This window comes from Panthera leo, chromosome D2 (genome assembly GCF_018350215.1).
Source record: "Panthera leo isolate Ple1 chromosome D2, P.leo_Ple1_pat1.1, whole genome shotgun sequence".
NCBI classification, from domain to species: domain Eukaryota; kingdom Metazoa; phylum Chordata; class Mammalia; order Carnivora; family Felidae; genus Panthera; species Panthera leo.
The window spans coordinates 86,857,654-86,881,105 of NC_056689.1; the positions used below are offsets into that span (position 1 = coordinate 86,857,654).

Sequence of the window (23,452 nt, forward strand, 5' to 3'; positions counted from 1 at the left end):
GTGATGGACCCTGCCACTCGAGCTGCATTTTCGAGGGTGGCCGTCCTCTCCTGTGCAGGGAAGGAGAAACCGGCCACCGCTCGAGTCAGCCGAGCCCCCTGCCCGCCCCCGCCGCTGTCCGACGTGGACGCAGACGAGCTCTCACGGGGTAACTTTGAGGTGGGATTCCGGCCTCAGAAGTCGGTCAAAGCCGAGCGGGAACAGCAGCCGGAGGCCGGAGAGCACGGGCAGCAGGGTGGGGGCCCCGAGGCAGTGGCCCGGCTGCCCCGGCCCAAGGACGGCGGCCTGGCCGTGAACCCCGGCCCGGCAGACCTCCAGAGCTGCAGCCCCGGCTGGTGCAGTGCCTTCTACGAGGCCGACTGCTTCGGCGCCGACGTCTACAGCTACGTGCAGGAGTTGGCAAGGCAGAAAGCTGGTGGGGCCATGGATGCCGACGCCCAGAGCCCGGTGAGTCCTGGGCCGCTGCCCGGTGCTGGGGGAGGGGGTGCAAGTCCCGCGTGGCGGCAGGCAGTGGGGCATGGTGTGCACAGAGCCCCTCCCCGTGCCCTATTCCGTGGCCCCCGCCCGCCACCAGTGGCCCCCGCTGGTCTGGGCACCCCCTCCACATCTGGGGTAGGAAATGGCTTCTGTCTCTTTGTGAGCTGGGCAAGTGGGCCACGCGTGGCGGGAGAGGACCTCGTGAGGGCGACCACAGTTGGGTTCAGGCCGTGTCGCTGGTGGGCCAGGCAGGTGCAGCTCCCTCCCCCCAGGCAGCCTCCTGCCCCTTGGGCAGCGCGCCCACCGTGATGAGAAAAGTGCCGTAGGCGCCTTGCCCATGGCAGTCCATTCAGCCTGGGCCCCGGGCTCCATCTGGCCCGGCCTGAGCTTCCCTTGCGAGCAGCCCACCCCTCCCCCCGCGCCATCCTGGTCAGGGCAGCCCAGGCTCCTCCCGGGCCAGCAGGGTGACAGGAGGGCACAAGCCTGAGAGTGGTCAGGCCAGGCCAGTCCTTAGGTGAGGGCAGAGCCCCAGAGATCTGGACCCGAGGTTCCACATAACCAGCCGCTCTGACCTGGGCTGTAGCCTCCCCCCGGGACCAGGGGCTCCCACGGAGGCGCACGAGGTGCGACCCCCCCCCCCCCCCCCCGCCAGCAGACGGGAAGGAACCGTCAGCGCTCAAGCATCCTGCCCTGGCGCCTCTACCCGCCCCTGCTTGACTCACCTCCTCTGGCCTCCAAGCACAAGCCCCAGAAACGTTGCGTCGCCCCGGCCCTCACAGCACCATCTGAACCTTTCCCAGGTGTTTTCGCCTTGCTGGCCTCCGGCCACTGCCTCAACTTGGCTGCACTGCTCAGCCCTGCGCTAGACAGAGGACGGGCCCTGCCTGGTCCTGACGCACGTGTGGACGGCGGCCGTGCCCCGTGGAGCCGTGCCGCTCCTCCCGGCGTCGTGCCGCAGGCCCTGCATGTGCCGCCTCAGGCAACAGACTCGGAGGCCTGGCCTCGTGCGCTGGGGGCCTCCTGTGGGGACCCGGTGCGCAGGGTGGCCCCCGTGTAGGGCGCCCTCCTCTGGGACCACAAGGAAGCTCCACACCACTGTGTTGGAGTCCAGTGCCGCGGGCAGAGAGGACAGCTCCCAGGCCCGACGGTCCCCTTCCCTCCGCTGGGGGGCCTGCAGACCTCGCTCGCACTTCCTTTTCTGTAACGAGTATTTGCGCTTTGGAGCTGCTGGATGTTCTCGCCCCGGCAGCCCTGGTTCTGCACCCGCGGGGGCCTTTCCCAGAAATAGAAAGTGAACAGACTACACGTGGCGGAAGCTGCCAGCACGACTGTGGGCCACATCAGACTCCCGGTCATGGGAAACGGAGGGTACGGGGCTTGCACAGGTGGTGAGAGAACAGAGCGGGCACCAGCGACGGGGTCACGGCTCACGACACCCCAAGACGAGCGTAGGCCTCGTCACCAAGAGCGGAACAGCTTCCCCCGACACAGGATCCTGAGCGTCCCAATGCTCGTCCCCATGAGAGGAACCCACAGACCGTGAGCACTGGGAGGCGGTGAGGAACAAACACGCTTCACGGAACACTCACGCGTGCACACTTCCCAGCTGTGTTGCCGATAGGGCCCAGAAGCAGCAGCGAGCACACTGTCCTCCAGTCAAAGGGACCGGGGCTCCGGGGAGAAGTCGCCGACCCCGGGACGCGTGAAGATGAGCTGGGGCATCTCGTGCCAGAAAGTAAGGAGATGACGAAACAAGACGGGAGACGTCCAAAGTCCGAGGAAGCAGCTACGGGGCTCCGGCGCCCGGAGCGGCAGCAGTCTGAGTTTCCGCGTGGAAACTAAAGGAACCACGCGGATCTGTTTTCTGACTCGAAGTGGCGCGTACCCACACGTCCGCACCGAGACAGGTGGCTGACCCGAAAGGAGAGCAGTGACCCGACGGTGCTTCTGGAAGAAATAGAAAACCCACCCTTAAGTTCACGTGGAATCTCAAGGAAGCTCAAACAGCCAAAACGATCGCGACAAAGGAGACCGAAAGTGGAGGATCCGCACCTCTGGTTTCAGAACTTGTCACAAAGCTGCCACCGTCCCCACCGTGTGGTCTCGGCACGGAACAGACGCACAGGCCCGTGGGGCAGGATGGAGAGCCCGAAACAAGTCCCCGCCGACGCGAGTGCTGACAGGCCGCCAGGCCCGGCCGGCGGGCAGAGGGCAGAGGGCAGTCCGCACGGCGAATGGCGCTGGGAAAACAGGTGTCTGGCTGCACAAAGGAGCGGTCGGGCCCGGACCATACAGCACTTTCGAAAATTAGCCAGAACGTCGGAGACCGAAGCACAAGAGCTAAAACCCAAGGAGGAACACAGGGGAGGAGCTTGGTGACACTGGATTTGGAAATGATTTCTTGGACACGACACCAAGATCACAGGCAACAGAAGTAAAAATAGATTCACTGGCTTGATCAAGATGAAAACCTGCGCATCAGAGGACGCCACCAACAGAGTGGGGAAAACAGTTACAAATCCCACGTCTGAGAAAGGCTCAGGCTCCAGAGTATGTGGGGAACACAGAGGACTCCGCAAGCACCGAACAACGGACGACAGACTTGCACAGACATCGCTCCGAAGAAAACACACAAACAGCCAAACTCACGAAAAGGTTGCTCAGCGTCGTGAGTCGTGAGGGAAAAGCGAATCGAAACCACAGCGAGGCGCCACCTCACGCACAGTAGGGTGGCCCGTACCGGAATTTGGAAAAGAAAGAAAGGAACACGTGTTGGGAAGACGAGGAGAAGCTGGAACCCTTGCACACGGCTGGCGGGAACGCGAAATGACGCCGCCGCCGCGGAAAACGCTGGAGATGCCTCCAAAACCTAAGCACAGAATTATCAGTGGGTCGGCAGCCCCACGTCTGTGCGCCCGGAACAGCCGGAGGCGAGGTCTCGAGGGGACGCGTTCGCTCGGTGTTCCCAGGAGCCAGCAGGTGTGAGCCGCCCAAGTGTCCATCAGCAGACGAGTGGATAAAGAAGATGTACGATCTGCGCACAGTGGGACGTCCCCCAGCCTCGCGGGAAGGAGACACCCGTCACGCGTGGAGGAGCCCCAAGGGCATGATGCCCAGTGACAGAAGCCAGAGGCAAAAGGACAGGCCCGGTGTGACTCCACCCTCGCAAGGTCCCCGGAGCCATCACGTTCACAGCCACAGAGAGAGGACAGTGGTTGCCAGGGACGGGGGAGGGGACGGGGACCCGATGTCTGATGGGGGACAGACCTTCCAGGATGGGACAGTCCTGGGGATGGGGGGGTGAGCACACTGGATGCCACGGAACAGCTCGATGAAAATTTGTTAAAATGGTAAATTTTATGTTATGTTTATTTTGTCACAAAAAAATTTCTAAATAAAAATTTTAAAATTAGTTGAGAAAAAAAGGGGAGCGACGACCATCGGTCCCGGGGACCTGAACTGACACCTGCAGATGTCACCATAGGTGAAGCTCTGAGTGACAGAGAAGACACGGGCAGCATCCCTGGGGAGCCCCCTTCGCCCGCCCCTCAAGCCCAACCCACCACCATCCCACCACCCTGGCCACAGCGGGACCGCGACCCAGGAGCCCCACTGACCTGGGGGACAAGGGTGGCAGCCAGGGCGGCTCGCGGTGCCCACACCGACTCCCCGGACAGCTGTGGGGACGGGGGGATGAGAAGTCCAGCTGCGCCGCCTGTGTCGGAGGTCACCTTCTGCGGTCACAAGTCATGTCCTCTGACATCACAGGCCACGCCTGCTGGGCGGCTATGGACCGGCTGCCCTGTATCCAGCCCGTTGAGTTCAGAGCCACAGAGGGTGGCTCTCACCTGTGCGAGTGCCTGGCCCAGGCTGACGGGGCCCTGTCCTCAATTCTGTGTTGTCTTCGGGGTGGTGGCCCCCTGCAGGGAGATGCACCCACTGGAGAGCGTGGGTGACCCATGCACCGTGCGCAGACTGTTCTTGAAAGTGGGCTCGGAGACGTGCTCAGCCCAGAAGGCTGCTGGCGCCCGCGTCCATTCTTATCAGGACCATGACCCTGTGGTTGGGACGAGGCTCCCCGGGCCTGCCACCACTGAGAGTGGGGCCCGGTCCCGCGGCCCTCGGCGGGCGGCTCCCACGGGGGACGGTCTGCAGGAAGCAGGCAGTTTGAGGGAAGCTGTGGAGTGACGTGTTTTCCCTTCTGTTCCTGCTCGCCCGGGAAGGCGTCTCTGCTGGAACCCGAATGCCGCCAGGTGAGTTTCCCGTGCCCTTGTCTGCATCCTGGGTGGGCTGGATCAGGCCGCCAGTTTCACGTTTCTCTCTGAGAACCACCATGTCTGTTTCAAAACAGGAGACCCAGACAAACTCGAAGGGTATAAAACAACCATTAGACACACTTCCACATTTGCTGCCCAAACAGAGCGAGTGTGCAACAGGTCAGGCGTTGGGGTGGGGGGTCAACCAGAGGGCATCATGTTCCCTCCGTCCGTCCCTGACCGCACAGCAGCACCTGCACACCCAGCGCGTGCCGACTGGCGCCCCAGCACGTGCCACGAGTGGGGGCTGGGAGCCCGCCTTCCGCGTGGCCACAGCATCTCTGAGGCGGCACACGGAGCGCGGAGGTCCTCTGTTGCCCTTGGCCTGCTGTTAAAACGGGCTTTGCTTTCAGTGCTGAGGTGAATGGTGCTGATCTCGGTTCATCCTGTTATGCCCAGAATTCGTGATCCCCAAAGACCAGGGAGCCGAGTCCGATGCAAAAGCAAAGAGCCTTTATTCAAGCTAGCTCAAGCTCCATCCCCTACCTGCACTGAGGCAGGGGTGAGATGCCGGGAGAGAGAGCGAATTTCAAAAGCACAAAGGTTTTATAGGGGTCTAGGGGCAGTTGGTGAGGTAATGGCCGTGGCCTCAGCTGATTGGCTGGGGAAGGGTCGGAGTCCTGTTACGCAGGTCGCCGGGCGTGTTTTGATCGGGAAATTTGAACGGGTGAACGGGAGGTTACTCAAGGGGAGGAGGCGTGGTCTGAGGTTTCTGCAATTTTCCCAGAAAGGGGCCATGTCGGGGACATAGTCACTCAACGTGAAGGACACAGAACAAGATGGAGTCAGCCGGCGTAGGTCTGCTCTTTCAATCCCTCTTTTCTCTCTTTGCCTACAAGTTCTGGGTTTTCCAGCGTCCTTCCGACTGTGGTTTTGTCTCCTCCCCAGCACTGGCCAGCTTTCAGGCCTGTGTAAATCAAAGGCCATGGTGTGTGATGAAAAAAACCCTCACTTGGGTTCGGCCAGGGGAAACGCCTAACCTCGAATGATCCTGGGTGTTTTATTTAGACGCAGCCAGTCCGGCTCAGCCCGTGGTCCAGGACGCCTTCTGCTTCTGCCAAGTGTGGCCATGGCCGTGCTGCCCGGCTCCCATGTTTCTTCTCCATCATCCGTTCTGTGTGAATTTTAATTCACATAGATTTAGTTTAAAATCAGTCAAAATGGTCCTTTCCAAAGAACCAGTCTGTAGTTCAGTAGCGTGAGAGGTGTTACTGACAAACTTCACACCCAACCTTAAAACCTGAGGTTGCTGAGACGCTCACCTGGGACGAGACCGCGTGAACCCCGTTCTGGCAGGTGTGTGACCCATCGGCCCCAGTGCCCACAAACCCGCTCCAGGAGAAGGGGTCTTATCAGCATCTGGACAAGTGTGCAAGAGGGCGACAGGGCTGGACAGGGCCTCATGCAGGGTGGCCTCAGAGGGTGCTCTCCCCATGGCTGTTCTGAGCCACGCAAAAGGTGGGGGGAGTCCTGGAACACGGGGCCCAGGCCATCCTTCCCCTCTCCGGCAGGGGCCACTGCATCATCAGAAAGCCAAGGTCACAGAGAAGCATGCATGGAGGGCAGAGACACTCAGGTCCCTACACCCAGAAGGCAGAAGAGGAGTCCTCCGCGAACACAGCTCTGCGGGGCCACCTGCATCTGCCGCTGTGTGGAGATTTGTGCCATCTGACGGGACTGCCGTCAATGATGAAATGTTCCAGATCTGCACCATCCATCAGGGCAGCCACCAGCCATGTGTGGCTAACTGAGCCCTTGAGGTGTGGCCCACGTGACCGAGGAATTGACATTTTCGCACCACTTAAATAGAAGAGCTGCCACACACGGCCAGTGGCTCCCACGTCGAGGCGCACTTCAGTCCTGCCCCCACATACCCTGGGGGCCCGTTCTCCTCCACACCCTGGCAGCTGGTGACCAGGGCCTCCAGCTGTCAAGTAGGGGAGGAAGATTTGGACCCGGGACCACGTGGTGTCAAATCCCACGCTCTGCTCAAACACAGGCCCAGCCAAACGGTGCATCGGCAGCTTTGGGGCAGCTCGAGATGCCCTCGGCAGGCTTCCTCCCCTGCCCTCGAGGGTCTCCCCTCGAGGTCTAAATCGACCTCCTCCCCATGCGTGGCTCCTCCCCTGCCCTCGGCAGCTTGCACTCAGAGGCCGTGGGGGATCTGATTGACCAACCGAGATGTGGCAGGGCCATGTGGTTGTGTTTGCACCACACTCCCCAACACCAGGCACGGCCCCTGCCCCCCAGCTGCCCTGGGCCTAGAGGCTCCTACCATCTGCTGTGGCTGTTGCCACCCCGTCGTTAACATAGCAGCGTGAAGAAGACAGCCACGTGAACCTCCTTTCAGTAAAACCACCAGAGAGAAGGGATTCAAATATTTAAATTAAAATATCACCTGCATTTTTTATTTTACAAAATCATACAGAAATAAATGCTACCAATAAAGCAAAGTCCATAGTTGTAGCTAGATAAGATCAGGGGAAAGCTTGTTTGGGTTTGAGGTGATTAGATGTCCCCAAGTGAAGACCACAGTGTATTTGACTTTCAGATTAAGGTTCTTGTCAGTGTGGCCGCTTCAGGGCCCTGGGGCCACCTTGAAGCTGTTAACAGGAAGTTATTTCCCAGGGAGTCTGAGACCTCCCTGAGCCAACACCTACCTTTCGCTGGTCCCCGGCCCCAGTCTGGTCCCTCACTGTGCCCACCCACAGGAAAAGTCACCCCACAGCCCCAGCTGGAGACCCACGCTCAAGGCCGGCTCCCAGGGACCTGCCTGGCTTCCGGACCCCTCACTGCTCCACGGTCACATCCCTCCTCAGCCCTGGGCTTGGCCAGGTGGGGGCAGTGGGCCAGGCTGTATCTGTCAGCTCCCTCCTTGAAGGGAGGGGCCACATCTGGATTCTGGTCCTTTCCAACATTCCCTGCCCTGAGCGGGCCTGCCCTGCGGCCTTTCCTGCCCCCTCTGTGTAAGAGAAGAACCCAGACTGTCTGCCCTGGAGGACAGAGCCAGGGGGATACTGCCCCTCGGAGCGAGCACCCTTGTGGACCCTCCCAGGAGGATGCGCCTCCTCTCCCTGAAGATGCAAATTCTCCTAGAGGGAGCGGAGACCTCTGTCGCTGGGCTCCCTGGTGGGCAGTGACACGTGACCCAGCGGAACTTCCGCTGGCACCGCGGCCCTCTGGACGGTCCGCAGGCGGCAGCGTCCACACGTCCAGGCCACTGTCCCCACGCAGGGTGGCCGAGGGGCTGCGGCAGGAACTGGGGCCAGTCGCCCCGAGTCTGTGGCAGGGACTCCGTGCTGGGGTCCCCCAGGCAGCGGGGCCGAGGTGCGGGGTCGCATGGGGGTCCTGCAGGGACCCCCCCGGGCTGCAAGTGCACCCCCCCCCCGGCCCCTCCCAGGACCAGGAACGCGGTAGGCATGCGCCAGGCCCCCTCCCAACCGGCCGGAAGTAGTATCTGGAGAACCCTCCAGAAGGACAGACCCTCCGTGGGCCAGGGCAGGTGTCAGGGGTGGAGCCAAGGCCAGGAGGCAGGGCCTGGGTTGCAAAGGGATAGGGTGAGGCCCAAGCTGTGGACCCTGTCCACCAACCCCCTCCTCTGCGGGGATCCTGGGGGCTGCTGGGGACCTGGCGGTCTGTAATCTTCTTAAGTGGCTCAGTGGAATCCCTGTCTCTCATTGGCTGGGCTGTGGCAGCCCCTCATTGGCTGGGTTATGGCAGTCCCGCCTTGGTTGGGCTCTGGCAGTTTCTCATTGGCTGGGCCATGACTACCTCTCACTGGCTGGACTGTTGCCAGGACGGGAGGAAACCTTCCTTCCTCCTGCGGGGTGCTGAAGTGTGTCCACCTGCAAGGTCCCTGCTGGGTCTTTACTTCACCGGGCGGTGGGCTGAGAACTCCCTTGCTGGCCTCCCCCCGCTGTTTCAGCGCGGTTTCCCTTCACATTTCCTAGTGTCCTTGCATCAGAGCACAAGGCCTCACAACCCAGCTCGCGGGCACAGATAGTCCTTCTGTGGCTGTTTGACAGCTTTCCTCCCAAGAACTTCCACATGATTCACGTGTGTGTCCCTGCATGCTAACGTGTTTTCCGTGTGTGCATCTTGTGTAGGCCTTGCTGAGCAGTTGCTTTCGAGACAACAGACGGAAAGCCTGTTGTGAGTGGAGCCTGGGCCGCCAGCACCTCCTGCAGAGGGAGGAGGGCGATCGCCTGGGCTCACGGGCTCTTTCCTCACTAGGAGCTGGAGCAGCAGCTCATGATAGAGAAAAGAAACTACCGGAAGACTCTGAAGTTCTACCAGAAGCTCTTACAGAAAGAGAAGCGAAACAAAGGTAGTGTTGCGTGTCCACATGCCAGAGCACAGAGTTGGACAAAGGGGGCCACCCCCCGGGAGCTCAGGGGACCACTTTGTGCCACCTCTTCCTGCCCCCAGGTTCCGAGGTGAAGACCATGTTGTCCAAACTGAAAGGGCAGCTGGAAGAAATGAAGTGCAAGGTGCAGTTCCTTGGACTGGTCAAGAAGTATCTTCAGGCAAGTCCCCCTGTGTCTCTGCCCCTCCCACCCCTGCCCCTCCCATCCCTGTCCCTCCCATATCTGCCCCCTCCCACCCCTGCCCCCTCCCATCTCTCCCCCACCTCTGCCCCTCCCACCCCTGCCCTTCCCATCCCTGCCGCCTCCCATCTCTCCCCCCATCTCTGCCCCTCCCATCCCTGCCCCTCCCCTATCTGCCCCCTCCCATCCCTGCCTCCTCCCATCTCTCCCTCATCTCGGCCCCTCCCACCCCTGCCCCCTCCCATCTCTCCCCCACCTCTGCCCCTCCCACCCCTGCCCTTCCCATCCCTGTCCCTCCCATATCTGCCCCCTCCCATCCCTGCCGCCTCCCATCTCTCCCCCCATCTCTGCCCCTCCCATCCCTGCCCCTCCCCTATCTGCCCCCTCCCATCCCTGCCCCTCCCATCTTTCCCCTTCCCTCAAGAGGCCTTCATGCTCTTGTGGATGGATACCCGGGAAATCAGTCCCTGGAAAAAAAAAATCATGAAAACGTGCCGCGATTTTTGAGAAGCCACAGCCATGCAGAGTGACTCAGCACCCGTGTCCTGCAAGCCCCCGGTGGCAGCAGGTCAACCAGAGGCAGCTAGCTCCCCACCCCACACACAGGTCATGTACGCCGAGCGGTGGGGCCTGGAGCCCTGCGCCCTGCCGGTGATCGTGAACATCTCGGCGGCCCACTGCGACACGCTGGATTTCAGCCCCCTGGACGAGTCCTCGTCCCTCATCTTCTACAACGTCAGCAAGCACCCGCGCGGCGGCAGGCAGAGGAAGGCCCGCGTCCTGCAGGCCGGCACGCCCCTGGGGCTCATGGCCTACCTCTACTCCAGGTGCAGCCCCCGGCCCCTGGGGGGGTGGGGGGGACTGTGGGCTCCCCTGGGCCCCTGCGTGCCTTTTGAAAGCAGGAGGGAGATGGAAACAAAGAAACAGGCCCCCGGAAGGCGAATGAGGTGAGCAAAGTCTTTGCCTCATCGGAGATGGGTTGGCGCTTCTTTTAATTTAGAAAATTTTGAATCAGAACTTTAAGCTGCCTCGTGTCAGCGGCCGCTTGCCTCCTTTGCCAGGCTCTTGGCTGGACGTGCACCTGTAGGCCTGGGCGTCTGGGTCTCAGCCGTGCCGGGGCAGGTGCCTTGGAAGAGAGACAGGGGATGTGGGATGCACAGTGAACAGCCCAGGGGACTTCTGAATTTAAACACACACGGGAGCCTCAGAGACCTGCCTGGATTCCATCCGCTTTGCCGGGTCAAAACACCCCTTAATTAATCGTGTGGCTCCCCAGGGACCGCCAGTGCGGTTGGTCTCAGCCACTCATTGAACTATTTCTGCAGCTACCGCCTCTCGGCAGAGCCCTGCACTGGTGCCTCAGACACTCTGACTGATCCGCGCACAGGGGCGCGTTCACCCCGCAGCATGGAGGACCAGTCCACTCACACCCAGGCTCGCAGGGATCCCCGGGCCGCCCCCTGGCCCCTCCACCCTTGTGCCCGCCCTGTCCATCGGCACAGCCACGTGTCCCCCTGGTACAGGCACAGGGCCTCCTGGCAGGTTCCCTTGACCCGATGGCCCGGCCCACGCCACGGGGGCCAGCAGGTCAGGGCTGGGTACAGACTACCTTCCCAGACGATGGTGGAGGCCTCCCCCGGTTCTGGCTTTGGGGGGCCCGTGACACACTTGGGGGCCCCCGGGGCCCTCTTTGAGCTGAAGGCTGTGGTGGTCCCAGAACTGATAGTCAGGTGTCAGCAGGGGACACTGGGGGCTGTCAGGGGACGAGGGAAGTACCCTGAGAGCAGAGGCGTCCTGGGCCTCCCGGGATGGCCGCCTCTTCCCATGTTCTCCCGAGGTGGGCTGTACCCGACTGTGCTGGGAGACTTCCCCTGGCGGGGGTCCTCCGACCAGCCCTGACCACGCGCCCGATGAGGGCTGGCCGTGCAAATACAGGAGATGTGCACGTGTGCATGTGTGTGTGGGGTGTGTGTGTGCTTGGGGGGGTGTGCGTGTGTGTGTTGAGGGGTATTACGCGGCGTGCTGTGTATGTGCGTGCACAGCACCTCCAACAAGGGGAGAGCCCTTGCTCAGACCCCGTAGGCACCCCCTTCGTGGGGCAGGCTGGACCTGACCCCGGTCGCAGCAGCCCCATCTCCCAGGAGCCCCAGGGTGACCAGGTGGCTAGGCTCCCTCACCCTCCAGACACCAGGCCTCCACCCCGAAGCCCCTTCCAGGAGCCTTGCCAGGACCCCTGCACCTTTCTTTCTGGGACTCAGTCACTGACCTGCATGGTATCGCCCGCCCTGGGGTTCCCTGGGGCACCCCTGCGAGCAGGGGACGCTCATTCCCTCACCTACCTGGTTTTGCCCTGAAGAAACTGAGAACTTTGGGGCACAACGAGCAGCTCTCCTTTCTAATGTAGTGACTTCCAGTTTGGGGGCGGGGGTCACTGCCTGCTCACACGAGTCCCCCCAAACAGGTTCTAGAAGCGGATAGCGAGGGTGCCTTAAAACTCGATGTTAAAGAAGGTCCTCCCGCCAGAAATGGTTGGGAGTCCCTAACGTTACCAATACCCGCACACACCTTTTACTTCTCCAAGTGCTTCTCCTGGCAAGGGCCGCGCATATCTACGTGCTCACACACGCGGAACGCACACGCCTTCTCGCTCACGCACATTCACATGCTCTCTCTCTCACATCTACCTCAGAACTGCTAACGGGGGCTGTGGGGAGCCGGGCCCTCCCTCCCCGCTTACCTGAAGCACAGGTAAGGTCTCCGGGGAGGAGATGCCTGCCCGGCCCGGGGTGGGGGACAGATGGAGCTAGGAGGCGGGCGGGCGGGGCCGAGCCTTGGCCTTGCCAGTGTTCTGAGCACCTCCTCTCCGCCCCAGCGACGCCTTCCTGGAGGGCTACGTGCAGCAGTTCCTGTACACCTTCCGCTACTTCTGCACCCCCCACGACTTCCTGCACTTCCTGCTGGACCGCATCAACAGCACCCTGTCCAGGTACGGCCCGGCCCACGAGGCGCCACACAGACGCACGGTGGACCCCGTGGCGCCTTGTCAATGGCTGTGAAGGGCAAGGGGGGCCCTGCCGACCCTGGCCAGGATGATGGCTGTGCCCGGCCGGAGAAGGCAGAGCAAGAGGGAGGGTGCGAGGGGAGGAGGAGCCCAGAGAAGGGAGGGAGCAGCAGGAGGGGAGAGTGGCTGGGGCACCCGGGTGGCTCAGTCGGTTAAGTGTCAGACTCCAGCTCGGGTCCTGATCTCGCAGTTCTTGAGTTCGAGCTCTGTGCTCACAGCTCAGAGCCTGGAGCCTGCTTGGGATTCTGCGTCTCTCTGTCTCTCTGCCCCTCGCCCGCTCACGCTCTGTCTCTCTCTTTCTAAGATAAATAAACATTTTTTAAAAAAAAGCTTTTTTTAAAGGAGGGGAGAGTGGCCAGAAGAGACCACCGATGCTAATGGAGGAGGCAGGGAGGGGATGGCCTGGGTGGGGGCAGGGGCAGGTGGCCTGGGTGGGGGCACAGGGGGAGGGGGGTGCTGTCCTGCAGGCCCTCAGCCCTCCTCAGCAGCAGCGCATAGGCAACCCAGGACTGCAGTCAGTGAAGGATGTATGGACTTGTTCTGGCCTGTTCTCTGACCTGGCCTGTCGTCACCACAGGCTCCCTGCGCCTGCCTGGCCCATCAGCCATCACCTCCCTCCTTGGGGCGGGGACTCGCAGGGGAGACCTCCGTACCCCTTACTCCTGCACGTGTGGAGCCAGGCCCCCACTCTGCCTCTCGTGGCGTGCGCTCACACCGTGTGCCAGACCCCTGGCATCTCAGCCCGAGCTGCAGGGGTGACAGGTGCCTCAGGACTGGCGCCAGGCAAGGCTGGCGGACAGGCAGCAGGCCCCTGTCCCGAGTCGCCGAGCCCGAGGCCCAGCTATGCGGCCACGGCCTCTCTCTTCTGTCCCCTGACACAGGCGAGATAGGGCTGAAACACCCCTCGAAGGAGAGCCACATTCAGACCCCACTCACGCCCCCTTGCTGGGCAGTGCGTGACCCCCAGCAGCAGACAGACCCGGTAAAGCTTAGGTCTCTGCCGTCTGCCTCCAGGGCTCACCAGGACCCCACCTCGACCTTCACCAAGATCTACAAGCGAAGCTTCTGCCTCCTGCAGGCCTGGCTGGAAGACTGCTACACCGTGGACTTCACTCGGAACTCCGGGCTCCTGGGCAGGCTGGAGGACTTCCTCTCTTCCAAGGTGAGCACGGCCAGAGCCGGCACCGGGGCAGCCCCCGCGTGCCCGTGGGCAGGACTCGGGGTGAGAGCCACCAGCCCTGTCTGGGTGACGAGTGACCACCCTGTGCTTCTGCCCAGATCCTGCCCCTGGACGGCTCTGCAGAGCACCTGCTGGGCCTCCTGGAGGTGGGCACTGACCGGCGGGCCGAGGGCACCTCACGTGGCACAGACCTGGAGGGCCCCAAGGAGGCAGAGGAGGACACCAGGCCTCTCAACGCCCTCTGTAAGAGGCTCTCGGAAGACGGCATCTCCCGGAAGGTGGGGGCCTTTCCCGGACTGGGGGGACGGGGGGTCTCCTGGGGCAGAGGCAGCACAGCCCAGAGAACGCAGTGCACGCACGCATGCACACACACATTCACACACGTGCTTGTGCGCTCACACGTGTGGACACATGTAAAGACACACGCACGGCCCTGTGAGGCTGGCACTTCCTGCCCGTCCTCGCCCTGGACGAGGACAGTGCAGGGGCCCCGGCCAGGTGCTCAGATGACCTCACGTTCCTGATGAGTGGAATAAATCATTGCCAGGAAATGGCCTAGGATGGGGGCCGGGTCTGAAGGGACCTGCCCATAATATATGGGGACAGCGCCACACTTCAGGGGGGGGACCTGCTGAAATGACCAGGACAGGTGTCCCAGAGCGGTGGGTGGGAGAGATTGGCTCTGCGGCTGTCTCTCTGAGCAAGGGCCTGGAGCCCTCCTGGTCCTCCCCACCCCCACCCCCTCCCCTCGGGGCTGCTCCTCCCGCCCCTTTAGCACCTTCTGACCTCGCCCTGCAGAGCTTCCCCTGGAGGCTGTCCCGGGGCAACGGGCTGGCGCTGCCCCACCACAAGGAGCGCCAGTACACCATCGCGTCCGCCCTGCCCAAGCCCTGCTTCTTCGAGGACTTCTACGGCCCCTATGCCAAGGCCAATGAGAAGGGGCCCTACTTCCTGACGGAGTACAGCACCCACCAGCTCTTCTCCCAGCTGACGCTGCTGCAGCAGGTGACGGGGCCGGCCCTCCTGGCGCGGGGACGCCACGGGGAGGGACGCGGGGGGCCCTCGCTGGCTCTCTGGAGTTGCTGGGCGGACGTGCGGAGGGCAGTGAACTTGGCGGGGGGGCTGCGCTCTGGAAAGGCCCGACTCTGCTCCTACTCCCACCCCTCCCCCTGCCCACCAGTGCCCGCGGCGTCCCTGACACTCCCGCCTCGCGAGCGCTAGAGGGCGCCCTGTGGGCCTCCTCCTTCCTGGCGCCCTGAGCCCCGCCCCCAGGTGTCCCGCCATCCTGGGCCCCAAGTCACTTGGCGGGTGAAGGTGGTGATGGTGACCCAGTGATCCTACCTGCTGTCACCACGGCTGGGCAAAGAGGCCCCCAGAGATGCTGCCTTGTCCACGAGGGCCCTGGGAAAGGTGCCCTGAACATCCGCGTCCTTGTCTCCGACAGGAATTGTTTCAAAAGTGCCATCCCGTCCACTTCTTAAACTCCCGGGCCCTGGGCGTCATGGACAAAAGCGTGGCCATCCCCAAGTGAGTGTGCACCTGCGGGGCGTCACCCCAGAGCTCTGGGACAGACAGACGGCTGGTGGCAGGGGCTTGGGGGCTTCCCCTGAGTGTCTCGTGGACACTCTTGGCCAAAGGGAGACGCCGATGTCACAAACGTCCTCGGAGCCAGACGCTCCCCGCTCCGCAGAGCCCATCCTGCTGGCCCCACCCGGGTCCGGAGAGCCCCCTGCGGCCCCGGGGGCCCGGGCAGGCCCGCGGCCGCACGTCCTCGCCGGGATGCACATGCCTGTCTCTTCCAGGGCCAGTTCCTCCGAGCCTCCGACCGCCAAGACGTGCAGCTTGTTTCTGCCCAACTACGTCCAGGACAAGTACCTGCTGCAGCTTCTGAGAAGTGCGGACGACGTCAGCACCTGGGTGGCCGCTGAAATCGTGACCAGCCACACCTCCAAGGTGGGTGCCCGTCTCACAGGAGGGCCAGGGTGTAGACGCAAGGGCGCGGCGCCTCGCGGGGGGCCCCAGTCATCCGTTCTCCGCGCACGTTCTCAGACTCCGCCCGAGCAAGGGTGACAGCCGTGTCACAGCCTCTGTCGACAGCATCAGGCACACCACCCGGCTCGCCCGCCGGGCACCGTCTGTCACACCCCGACCCTAACACCGCAAATGCGCACCGGCTCTGAGCGCTGTGGCGGCCCCTCGTCCGTGCAACTTCCACGTGTGTGCCTGTGCACACCTACAGTGTCACACGTGCACGTGCAGTCTTACACAAATGCACTCCCTCACACACATACCCCCTCACACACTCACAGCCACGTGCTCATTCCCTCACACACACCCACACACTCACACTCCCTCTCACACCCACTCCCTCTCACACTCACGTACGCAGCCACAGGGCTGGGAACTGTGACTCCCGGCCTTCCCGCTAACCTGAACTTTTCGAGGGTGGGGACCAGCTTGGTTCCTGTCACAGCCCTGCAGCCAGTACAGTGCGTGTTCTCAGCAGGTTCGTGGGATAAACAAAACGGGTCAGTGGTCCAGTCAAGGTGAAGGTCTTGCCGTCCTAGGGCCCCTTCTACGCCCCGCCAGCCTTCCCCCTGACGGCCGGTCTCTCAGCCTGAACTAACCCACCTGCTTCCTTCCGGCAGTGCACCAGGCAGGCCAGGAGGGACAGTCACCTGCCTCAGAGCTGGCGCCTCCCTCCGGGTTCCCACTCACTCACGAGGGGCTGGGGGAGGACGGAGTCCCCGGGCCCCGGTGCATCCCGAAGGCCTCCGCTTTCCTGCCACCTGAGGCCAGCCCTGGCACGGGGCATCGCCGAGTCCTGCCCACTTGAACTGCCACACTGGCATGCTGAGGAATGAGGTTGGGACCACAAGGGCTCCTCCCGTGGGCGGATTCCCACCGCTTCGCAGGCGGCGGCAACCTGAGGGCAAACTCTGGCCCAAACATAGGGCTCCTCCTGCGAGATCCCCATCACCGCTGCCCCTGGGCTGAGCATGACAGGGGAGCTCAGGGGTGGGGGACGCCATCGTTCTGCCCCCGGAGCCGCCCCTGAGCCCACAGGGGCCACCACCCCCCCATCACATGGCAAAGCACAGAAAGGTCTATTCCAGCACCTGTCTGCAATTTCTTTTCTTTTTTTAATATTTCTCTGCGTCCCCCTGACCCCAAAACCCACAGGGCAACCCAAGACCCATTAGCAAGTGCAGAGTTCTCTACATTTTCCCCCGTCGGGGAGAATTTTCGCACTTTAGAGATTTATTAGCCCTCACTTCTCCAAGATGTGGGAACAGGGAGCCTGGGCTTACCCGGTCTGTTCTAATCCACGACGTTACAAATATCATGACATCGGAACGTAGCTTCCCTAAACCAGGACTTCAAACAGGGGCCTGTGTGGTTAGTCCTCACGAGGACTTCCAAGGACCGGTCCAAGGACAATCCACAGCCACTCCACGGCCCTCCCAGGATCATCCCTATGTGAGTCCCCAAAAAGAGGGACGAAGGCCCCCTCCCAGCCTGAGAGGGAAGGTGAGCTCGGTGTCCCGAGTCTGCGGGTGCCTGCCCAGCAGGCCCACACGGGGCGGCACGACACCTCTGCGGGCCCGGCGGTCAGCACGATGGAGCGGATCTCTGGGCGCACACCCGGGCACCCAGCCTGGAAGGACAGTAGGGATCATGGTGTCACGGGGGCAGAACGCCCCCTGTTGTCGCAAACGGGCCCTGTGTCCCCACGAGCAAAAGACAGAAGCATTCACACGGGCAGTACTCAGCCGCATGCAGGAACCACCGGGGACAAGAGCCTGTGCGGCTCATCGGGGGACGTGTTTCCAAGGAAACTGCACGCGAACCTTCGACAAAAGTGTTTGTCACGTTCCGACGTATGCGTTGTTTCACGTGTTGTGTGTTATTTACCGTAATGTCAGAACAATCCAGAAGACCGGCTTCTCCATTTGTCAACTGTGGTCACAGAAAACTGTCAACATTCAAATTCTGAGGCAGAGAATGCAGCGGGGCCCTGGGGACAGCATGCATCCCACGCACGTGACGCGCTGGGGAAAACGGAATGGAAGTACGAGGTGAAGAACAAGGAACGGTGTGGAGTTTGTCACCTTCAAGAAAAACTTGTTGACTTTTTTTAGGTGAATAATGGTGGGTTTGAAGGCAAAACCGCATTTCGACTTCTTCAGGTAATTTTCCAAGTGACAGAATACAACAGCCAAGAGAAAGAAGCAGCCCAAAGGTCCATCCACGGACAAGTGGGTAGACAAAATGTGGCCTATCCACACTAGGGAATAAAGTCGGGGTGCCTGGGTGGCTCAGTCGGTTAAGTGTCCAACTTCAGCTCAGGTCATGATCTTGTGGTTCACAAGTTCGAGCCCCGCGTCGGGCTCTGTGCTGCCAGCTCGGAGCCTGGAGCCTGCTTCGGATTCTGTGTCTCCCTCTCTCTCTGACCCTCCCCCCATTCATGCTCTGTCTCTCTCTGTCTCAAAAATAAATAAACATTAAAAAAAAAAAAAAAAGGAATAAAGTCATGATACAGGCTCTGGCGTGACTGAGCCTGGAGCACGTCATGCTCAGGGAACAAGCCAGTTCCAGAAAGACAAATGCTGTGATTCCACTCTAGGAGATCTCTGGGGGTGTTCCAGCCACACTGACAGAAGGTAGAAAGGTGGGGGCAGGAGATGGGCGTAGCTGTTTGACAGTTGTGGCCTCAGTTTTACCAGAAGAAAGCTCTAGAGATCTGTGACACAACCCAGTGTCACTAACGCTGCGGAGCTCTATTAAGAGTGCTTACAAGAGTAAATTTTCTACTGCATATTTTTTACCACATTTTTTTACAAACAAAAATGTGATGGAACAGTTTTATCTGAAAGTGCTGGAAATTACATATTTCACATCTATTTAAATACTTATTTTTGAGAGAGAGAACACGCAAGCAGGGAAGGGGCAGAGAGAGAATCCCAAGCAGACTCCGTGTTGTCAGAGCAGAGTCTGGCACCGAGCTCAATCCCACAAATCTGAGCCGAAATCAAGAGTTGGACACAACTGACGGAACCACCCAGGCACCCCTATTTTGCATCTGTTTAAGTATATGAAGAAAAAAGTGGGATGTCAACTTAAAAAGTATGAGCGAGTAAATGTTTTCCAAGACTCTTTAAGAAGCACTCAGGCCAGACAGCTGGGAGGCCACCGTGGTGGATGAGCTCCAGGGGCCCATCTGTGTGACCTTCGATGGCATCAGAATCACCGCAGACAAGGTCAAGTCCAGTGGAAAGGCATGTGGTTGGGACCCACAGGCAGGCAACTGTTCCCGCCTGAAGGAAGGCCCTGGCCCTGGTGACAGTTTATAAGGTGAGGCAGCTCTGAAATGAGGGGTCAGCTGAATTCTCTAGAATCTTCTAGAAGCCTCTGGAATTGTGTGAAATCCAAGTGCTATCTGTGGGTCCATGAACCCAGGACCTCAGGCCTCTGAAATGGCACATGCTGTTAGGAAAGAGAATCCCACCGTGTGTTCCTATCAAATCTGGTGAATTTGCCAAATCTGCTGACTGGCCACCCGCAGAGGAGCAGTGGGGCCCGTGGACCCACCACCCCTGGTCAGGCGCTGAAGCCCTTCCTGCAGTGGAGTCGCGCCAGGCAGATGAGAAGCTGCTCTTGGCCACGAGATGCATCGGCTCCGGGGTGCCCTTCCGGGTCCTAAAGCTGTGCCCCCTGCCCCGTGTGTCTCACTCCTAGAGCAGAGGTTTGTCCCGGGATAGATTTTGCTTTGGAGAAGGGAGGCTGACTTCTTTCCACATCTTCGTGCCTACTGGGTGCTTGCCTTTTCGTTTTGTGTTTCCGAGTCATGAGCGTCCTCCTGCCCCTCACAGCCATCCTCTGAGACCTGAGCCCACCTGCCTCCTCCCCACATGGGTGGTGGACCTCCTGTCCTGTGTGCCCTGGTACTGGGTTACTCTAACGGGTCCTCAGATGCTATCTACCGGCTCGTCTTAACCCGGAACACACCGAACGTGTCATTTTCTGGTTTCAGTTGCAGGTGAATTTACTGTCCAAATTTTTGCTGATCGCGAAGTCTTGCTACGAGCAAAGGAACTTTGCGACAGCCATGCAGATCCTGGGCGGCCTGGAGCACCTCGCAGTGAGGCAGTCCCCCGTGAGTCACCTCCGGGGGGTGCTGGCCAGGGGCGGGCGTGTGGGCACCGGCACGGCCACGGGGGTTCACTGTGCTTTTCTTTTAGGCCTGGAGAATTCTACCCGCAAAGATAGCAGAGGTCATGGAAGAGCTGAAAGCCGTGGAGGTACTGGTGCTGTGCCTGAGCTTCTGGCAGCTTCTGTCCACCTGGGGCTTCCCCTAAGGACGCACCGTGTGCACCTCCGCGGGGCTCACCGGGCAGAGTCTGCATCGTGGCCCCCAGGCCACACGGCCCCCTCAGAGTCGTGCGTGGAGCAGCCCGGCTAGCCTGGTCTTGCACGCCTCCCCGTGAGGCCTCTGCCACTCAGCTGGGCAGAGACCGAGGGGCCAGTGCCCAGGGTACAGGTGCCCAGAGGACCAGACCGAGCTGAGCTGGCCCTCTGGCCTCGGTGCTTCTCCCCAAGTACAGAGGCACTTGCTCATGAGATCAGAAACGAGGAAGCGCTGGAACGGTGGGCATTTCCCCAGATGCGGCAGCAGGAGCAGAGGCCCCGCGGCCCCCACCCCGGGCCCGGCCCCCTGCAGGGCGGGAGGGCTGCTGCGTGTCCTTGGTTGACACCGGAAACAGGTCCCTGAAGCCGGCCGGCCTGGGTCTTATTGTCACTTGGGCAGCTGGGTCACCTGGCTGTTTTCTGGAGCCCGGCAGAGAGTAGGTTAGGAAACGACAGCGGGACGCGTGCGGCTTTCTGCTGGATGTCCGGGTCCCCCGTGTCTGCCAGCCTCAGACATCCGCACCGCCGACCCCCGTCCAGTCATCCCAGGCACGCTTTGGATTGGATGTAAATCAGTGCTGTGCAGCCCCGTGCAGGGGATTGGCTGAGCTGAGGGCCCTGGACTGACTCTCACCTGTCTCCCCCTGCCCACGCCCCCGGCTGGGCCCCCAGGTCTTCCTGAAGAGCGACAGCCTGTGTCTTATGGAAGGACGGCGCTTCCGGGCCCAGCCCACTCTGCCCTCGGCGCGCCTCCTGGCCATGCACATCCAGCAGCTGGAGACGGGGGGCTTCACCATGACTAACGGGGCCCACAGATGGAGCAAGCTCAGGTGAGGGCCTTGCTCCCCACGGCCCCATGGGCCCCTTGCCCTAGAGCTGTCTACACAGCCCGCTCCTGCGGGGCCGTGGTTCCCCTGCCCGACACCCCTGGGCGCTCGGCATGCCTGGGGGGTACAGACCGGGGGCCGCTTGTGAAAGCCACCGCGGCAGTCCCAGCCAAAGCGGGCCATTGCTCATTTCTGCCCCGGAGGATGCGAGCGTGCCCGGAGAAGCCGGGCCTCCAGCCCACCTCTCCTGGGAGCTCCGGGCCTCCTCCGAGACGCCCCCGCGTGTCTCAGGACCGGGCCAGCCCTTCTCCAGTGGGCCTGCACCCACCCCCCCCACACAACCCCCCCCCCCCCAGCCTCACACCCACCCTGCTCTCCTCCCATCTCTTCTCCACACCAGCCACGTGCACAGTCAGGTGGAAGCTGGTCAGACCACAGTCCAGCTGCACTCAGGGTGGAGGGCGGGCCTCAGCAGGCACGGCCCAGGGGCCTTGGAGCCCAGCGGTTCCAACCTGCTATGTGCAAGGCCTCCTTTCGGTCACCAACTTAAAAAGTGCTTAAGAGACACCACAGTGCACGTTAATCCATGTCAGCAGAATGGCAGGCCACGATCCAGAAGGCACAGGGGATGAGACCTAATGAGGCCTCTTCTTAACTCTATTGTACGTCTGGATCCAAGAGCCTGGTCCCCTACACTGGACCATCTCCGTCCACAGTCGCGACGGGAAGACGTGCCTGGAGCCCACGGCTTCCCCCTTTCCTGGACGACCCCCACCCCCACCTCCGGGGCTGTGTGGCCTCTGTTTAACGTGCAGCTCTGAGGGGAGGCAAGCCCCGCTCCACAGTGTCAGCCAAGCCCCGGGGTGTAAATGCCCCCACGGTGGTGGCTCTTGAGCTGTCAGGTGATGTCCCTGAACGCAGAGCTGGGGGGACCATGTGCCCAGTGGCCCCTGCATCTCCCTACCTCACGTTTCTCCTCTGCGGGCCCTCGATGGCTGACACTGGGGTCTATTCACGTCGGAACCCTCAGCACTGACCAGACCCGACACAGACGTTCAGTAAATGTTTGTGGGACGAAAAGTGGACGGATGGGCAGAGGGGTGGATGGGAGTGTGGGTAGACAAACAGGCCTGAGTAACGAAACGAGGTTTGGCCGTCAGAATCCATACGGAAACTCACCCAGAGCTGATACCAGAAGAGGTTTGGGTTAGACGTTTCCGGTGACACGCCGGGAACTCCCAAGCCGCGGCCTCGTGCGAACTAACGGTTCGCTTCTCCCGACACAGGAACATAGCCAAGGTGGTGAGTCAGGTCCATGCGTTCCAGGAGAACCCCTACACGTTCGCCCCCGACCACAAGCTGCAGTCCTACCTCAAGCAAAGAATCGCCCGCTTCAGCGGGGCCGACATCTCCACATTGGCGGCCGACAACAGGGCCTCCTTCCACCAGATCACCAGCGAGAAGCACTCCCGCAAGATCCAGGACAAGTTACGGAGAATGAAAGCCACGTTCCAGTAACGGGACGGTGGATGTGATGAGAATGCCAAATCGAGGACAGGACTGGGGCAGAAAAGAGCCGCCCGCTTGCCGTCCAGGCCCAGGAAGTCCGTGCAGCCCAGCGTCTGCTGCCCCGGACGGGGGACCCCCAGTGCAGGAGCCAGGGCCCAGCCGAGGCGTCGGGGTGCATGCCCGGGGGCTCTGGGGGGTGGAGGCTCGAGGGCCTTGCCGAGAGGGAGAGGATGGGGGCTCTGGTGGAGGTTGGGGTATTGCTGCTAGTTTAAAACTGTATTTTAAAATTAACACAAAAATAGAATAAGTTAACTCCCCAGGAGCCACATACCCATTTATACTTCTTAGAGATAAACCGCTCCCTGCCAACTCTCCAGGGATCCCGCCCCCCCAAAACCCCACAGCCACCCACCCTGACTCAGAGCATTGTTTTCTTGAGTCCAGCTTATGTCTGCCCAGCAACCAAGGACCAAACTGACCTCTGACCCCCATGCCAACCATAGGCTCCAGGGGCGTCCGAAACCTTCCCCTGGGGCCCTGAGGCTTCCTTCCTAGTGGCCCAAGCCCCAGCCTGGGCCCACACTCCTACCCTCAGGCCTCCTCCCACCCCACAAAACCCCCCTCCCCACCCCCAGACCTCCCCCATACCTCACACCTACCCCTGTCTCCCAACCTCCCGCTCCCCACCCCAGGCCTACTAACCCCACAAATACCCCCTCCCCAACCCCAGACCATCCCCCAAACTCCTCCTCCTCCTCACCCCCAGACCTCCCCCCACACGCAACATCCCCCTCCCTTCCACCCAGACCTCCCCCAGATCTCCTCCCACATCCCAGACTTCCCCCCCCCAACACCTCACACCTATACCCATCTTCCACCCAGACCTCCCTCTCCCCACCCCCTGACCTCCCAAATTCTCCCTCCCCACCCCCAGACCTCCCCCCACACCCAAATTCCCCCTTCCTACCCCCAGACCTCCTCCACATCCCCTTCCCCTGACCCCCTCCTTCCAGACCTCCCCTTTAGGGGCCCAGCTCAGCTCACCCCCATTCCTGCCAAGTGGGGGTGCCTGAGTTTTGCAGCCCTTGCCCCAGCAGGCAGCCCCGCCTCTGGTTGCTGGTGAGGGA

The 23,452-nt window shown here is 61.4% G+C and overlaps 1 protein-coding gene across 1 annotated transcript in view; it reads left to right on the forward strand.

The window, feature by feature from the left end:
* KNDC1 (kinase non-catalytic C-lobe domain containing 1) overlaps positions 1–22,642 on the forward strand; it is a 63,416-nt gene extending 40,774 nt beyond the window's left edge. The window contains exons 17-31 of the mRNA XM_042908847.1: positions 59–447; positions 4,701–4,730; positions 9,027–9,120; positions 9,222–9,319; positions 9,947–10,167; positions 12,213–12,326; positions 13,416–13,563; positions 13,680–13,859; positions 14,380–14,586; positions 15,026–15,108; positions 15,384–15,534; positions 19,616–19,738; positions 19,824–19,883; positions 20,662–20,819; positions 22,103–22,642. Coding sequence (XP_042764781.1) covers positions 59–447; positions 4,701–4,730; positions 9,027–9,120; positions 9,222–9,319; positions 9,947–10,167; positions 12,213–12,326; positions 13,416–13,563; positions 13,680–13,859; positions 14,380–14,586; positions 15,026–15,108; positions 15,384–15,534; positions 19,616–19,738; positions 19,824–19,883; positions 20,662–20,819; positions 22,103–22,334 — 2,288 coding nt within the window. The 3' untranslated portion in view covers positions 22,335–22,642. The remainder of the gene's footprint in view (positions 1–58; positions 448–4,700; positions 4,731–9,026; positions 9,121–9,221; positions 9,320–9,946; positions 10,168–12,212; positions 12,327–13,415; positions 13,564–13,679; positions 13,860–14,379; positions 14,587–15,025; positions 15,109–15,383; positions 15,535–19,615; positions 19,739–19,823; positions 19,884–20,661; positions 20,820–22,102) is intronic.
* Positions 22,643–23,452: the final 810 nt, after the last annotated feature.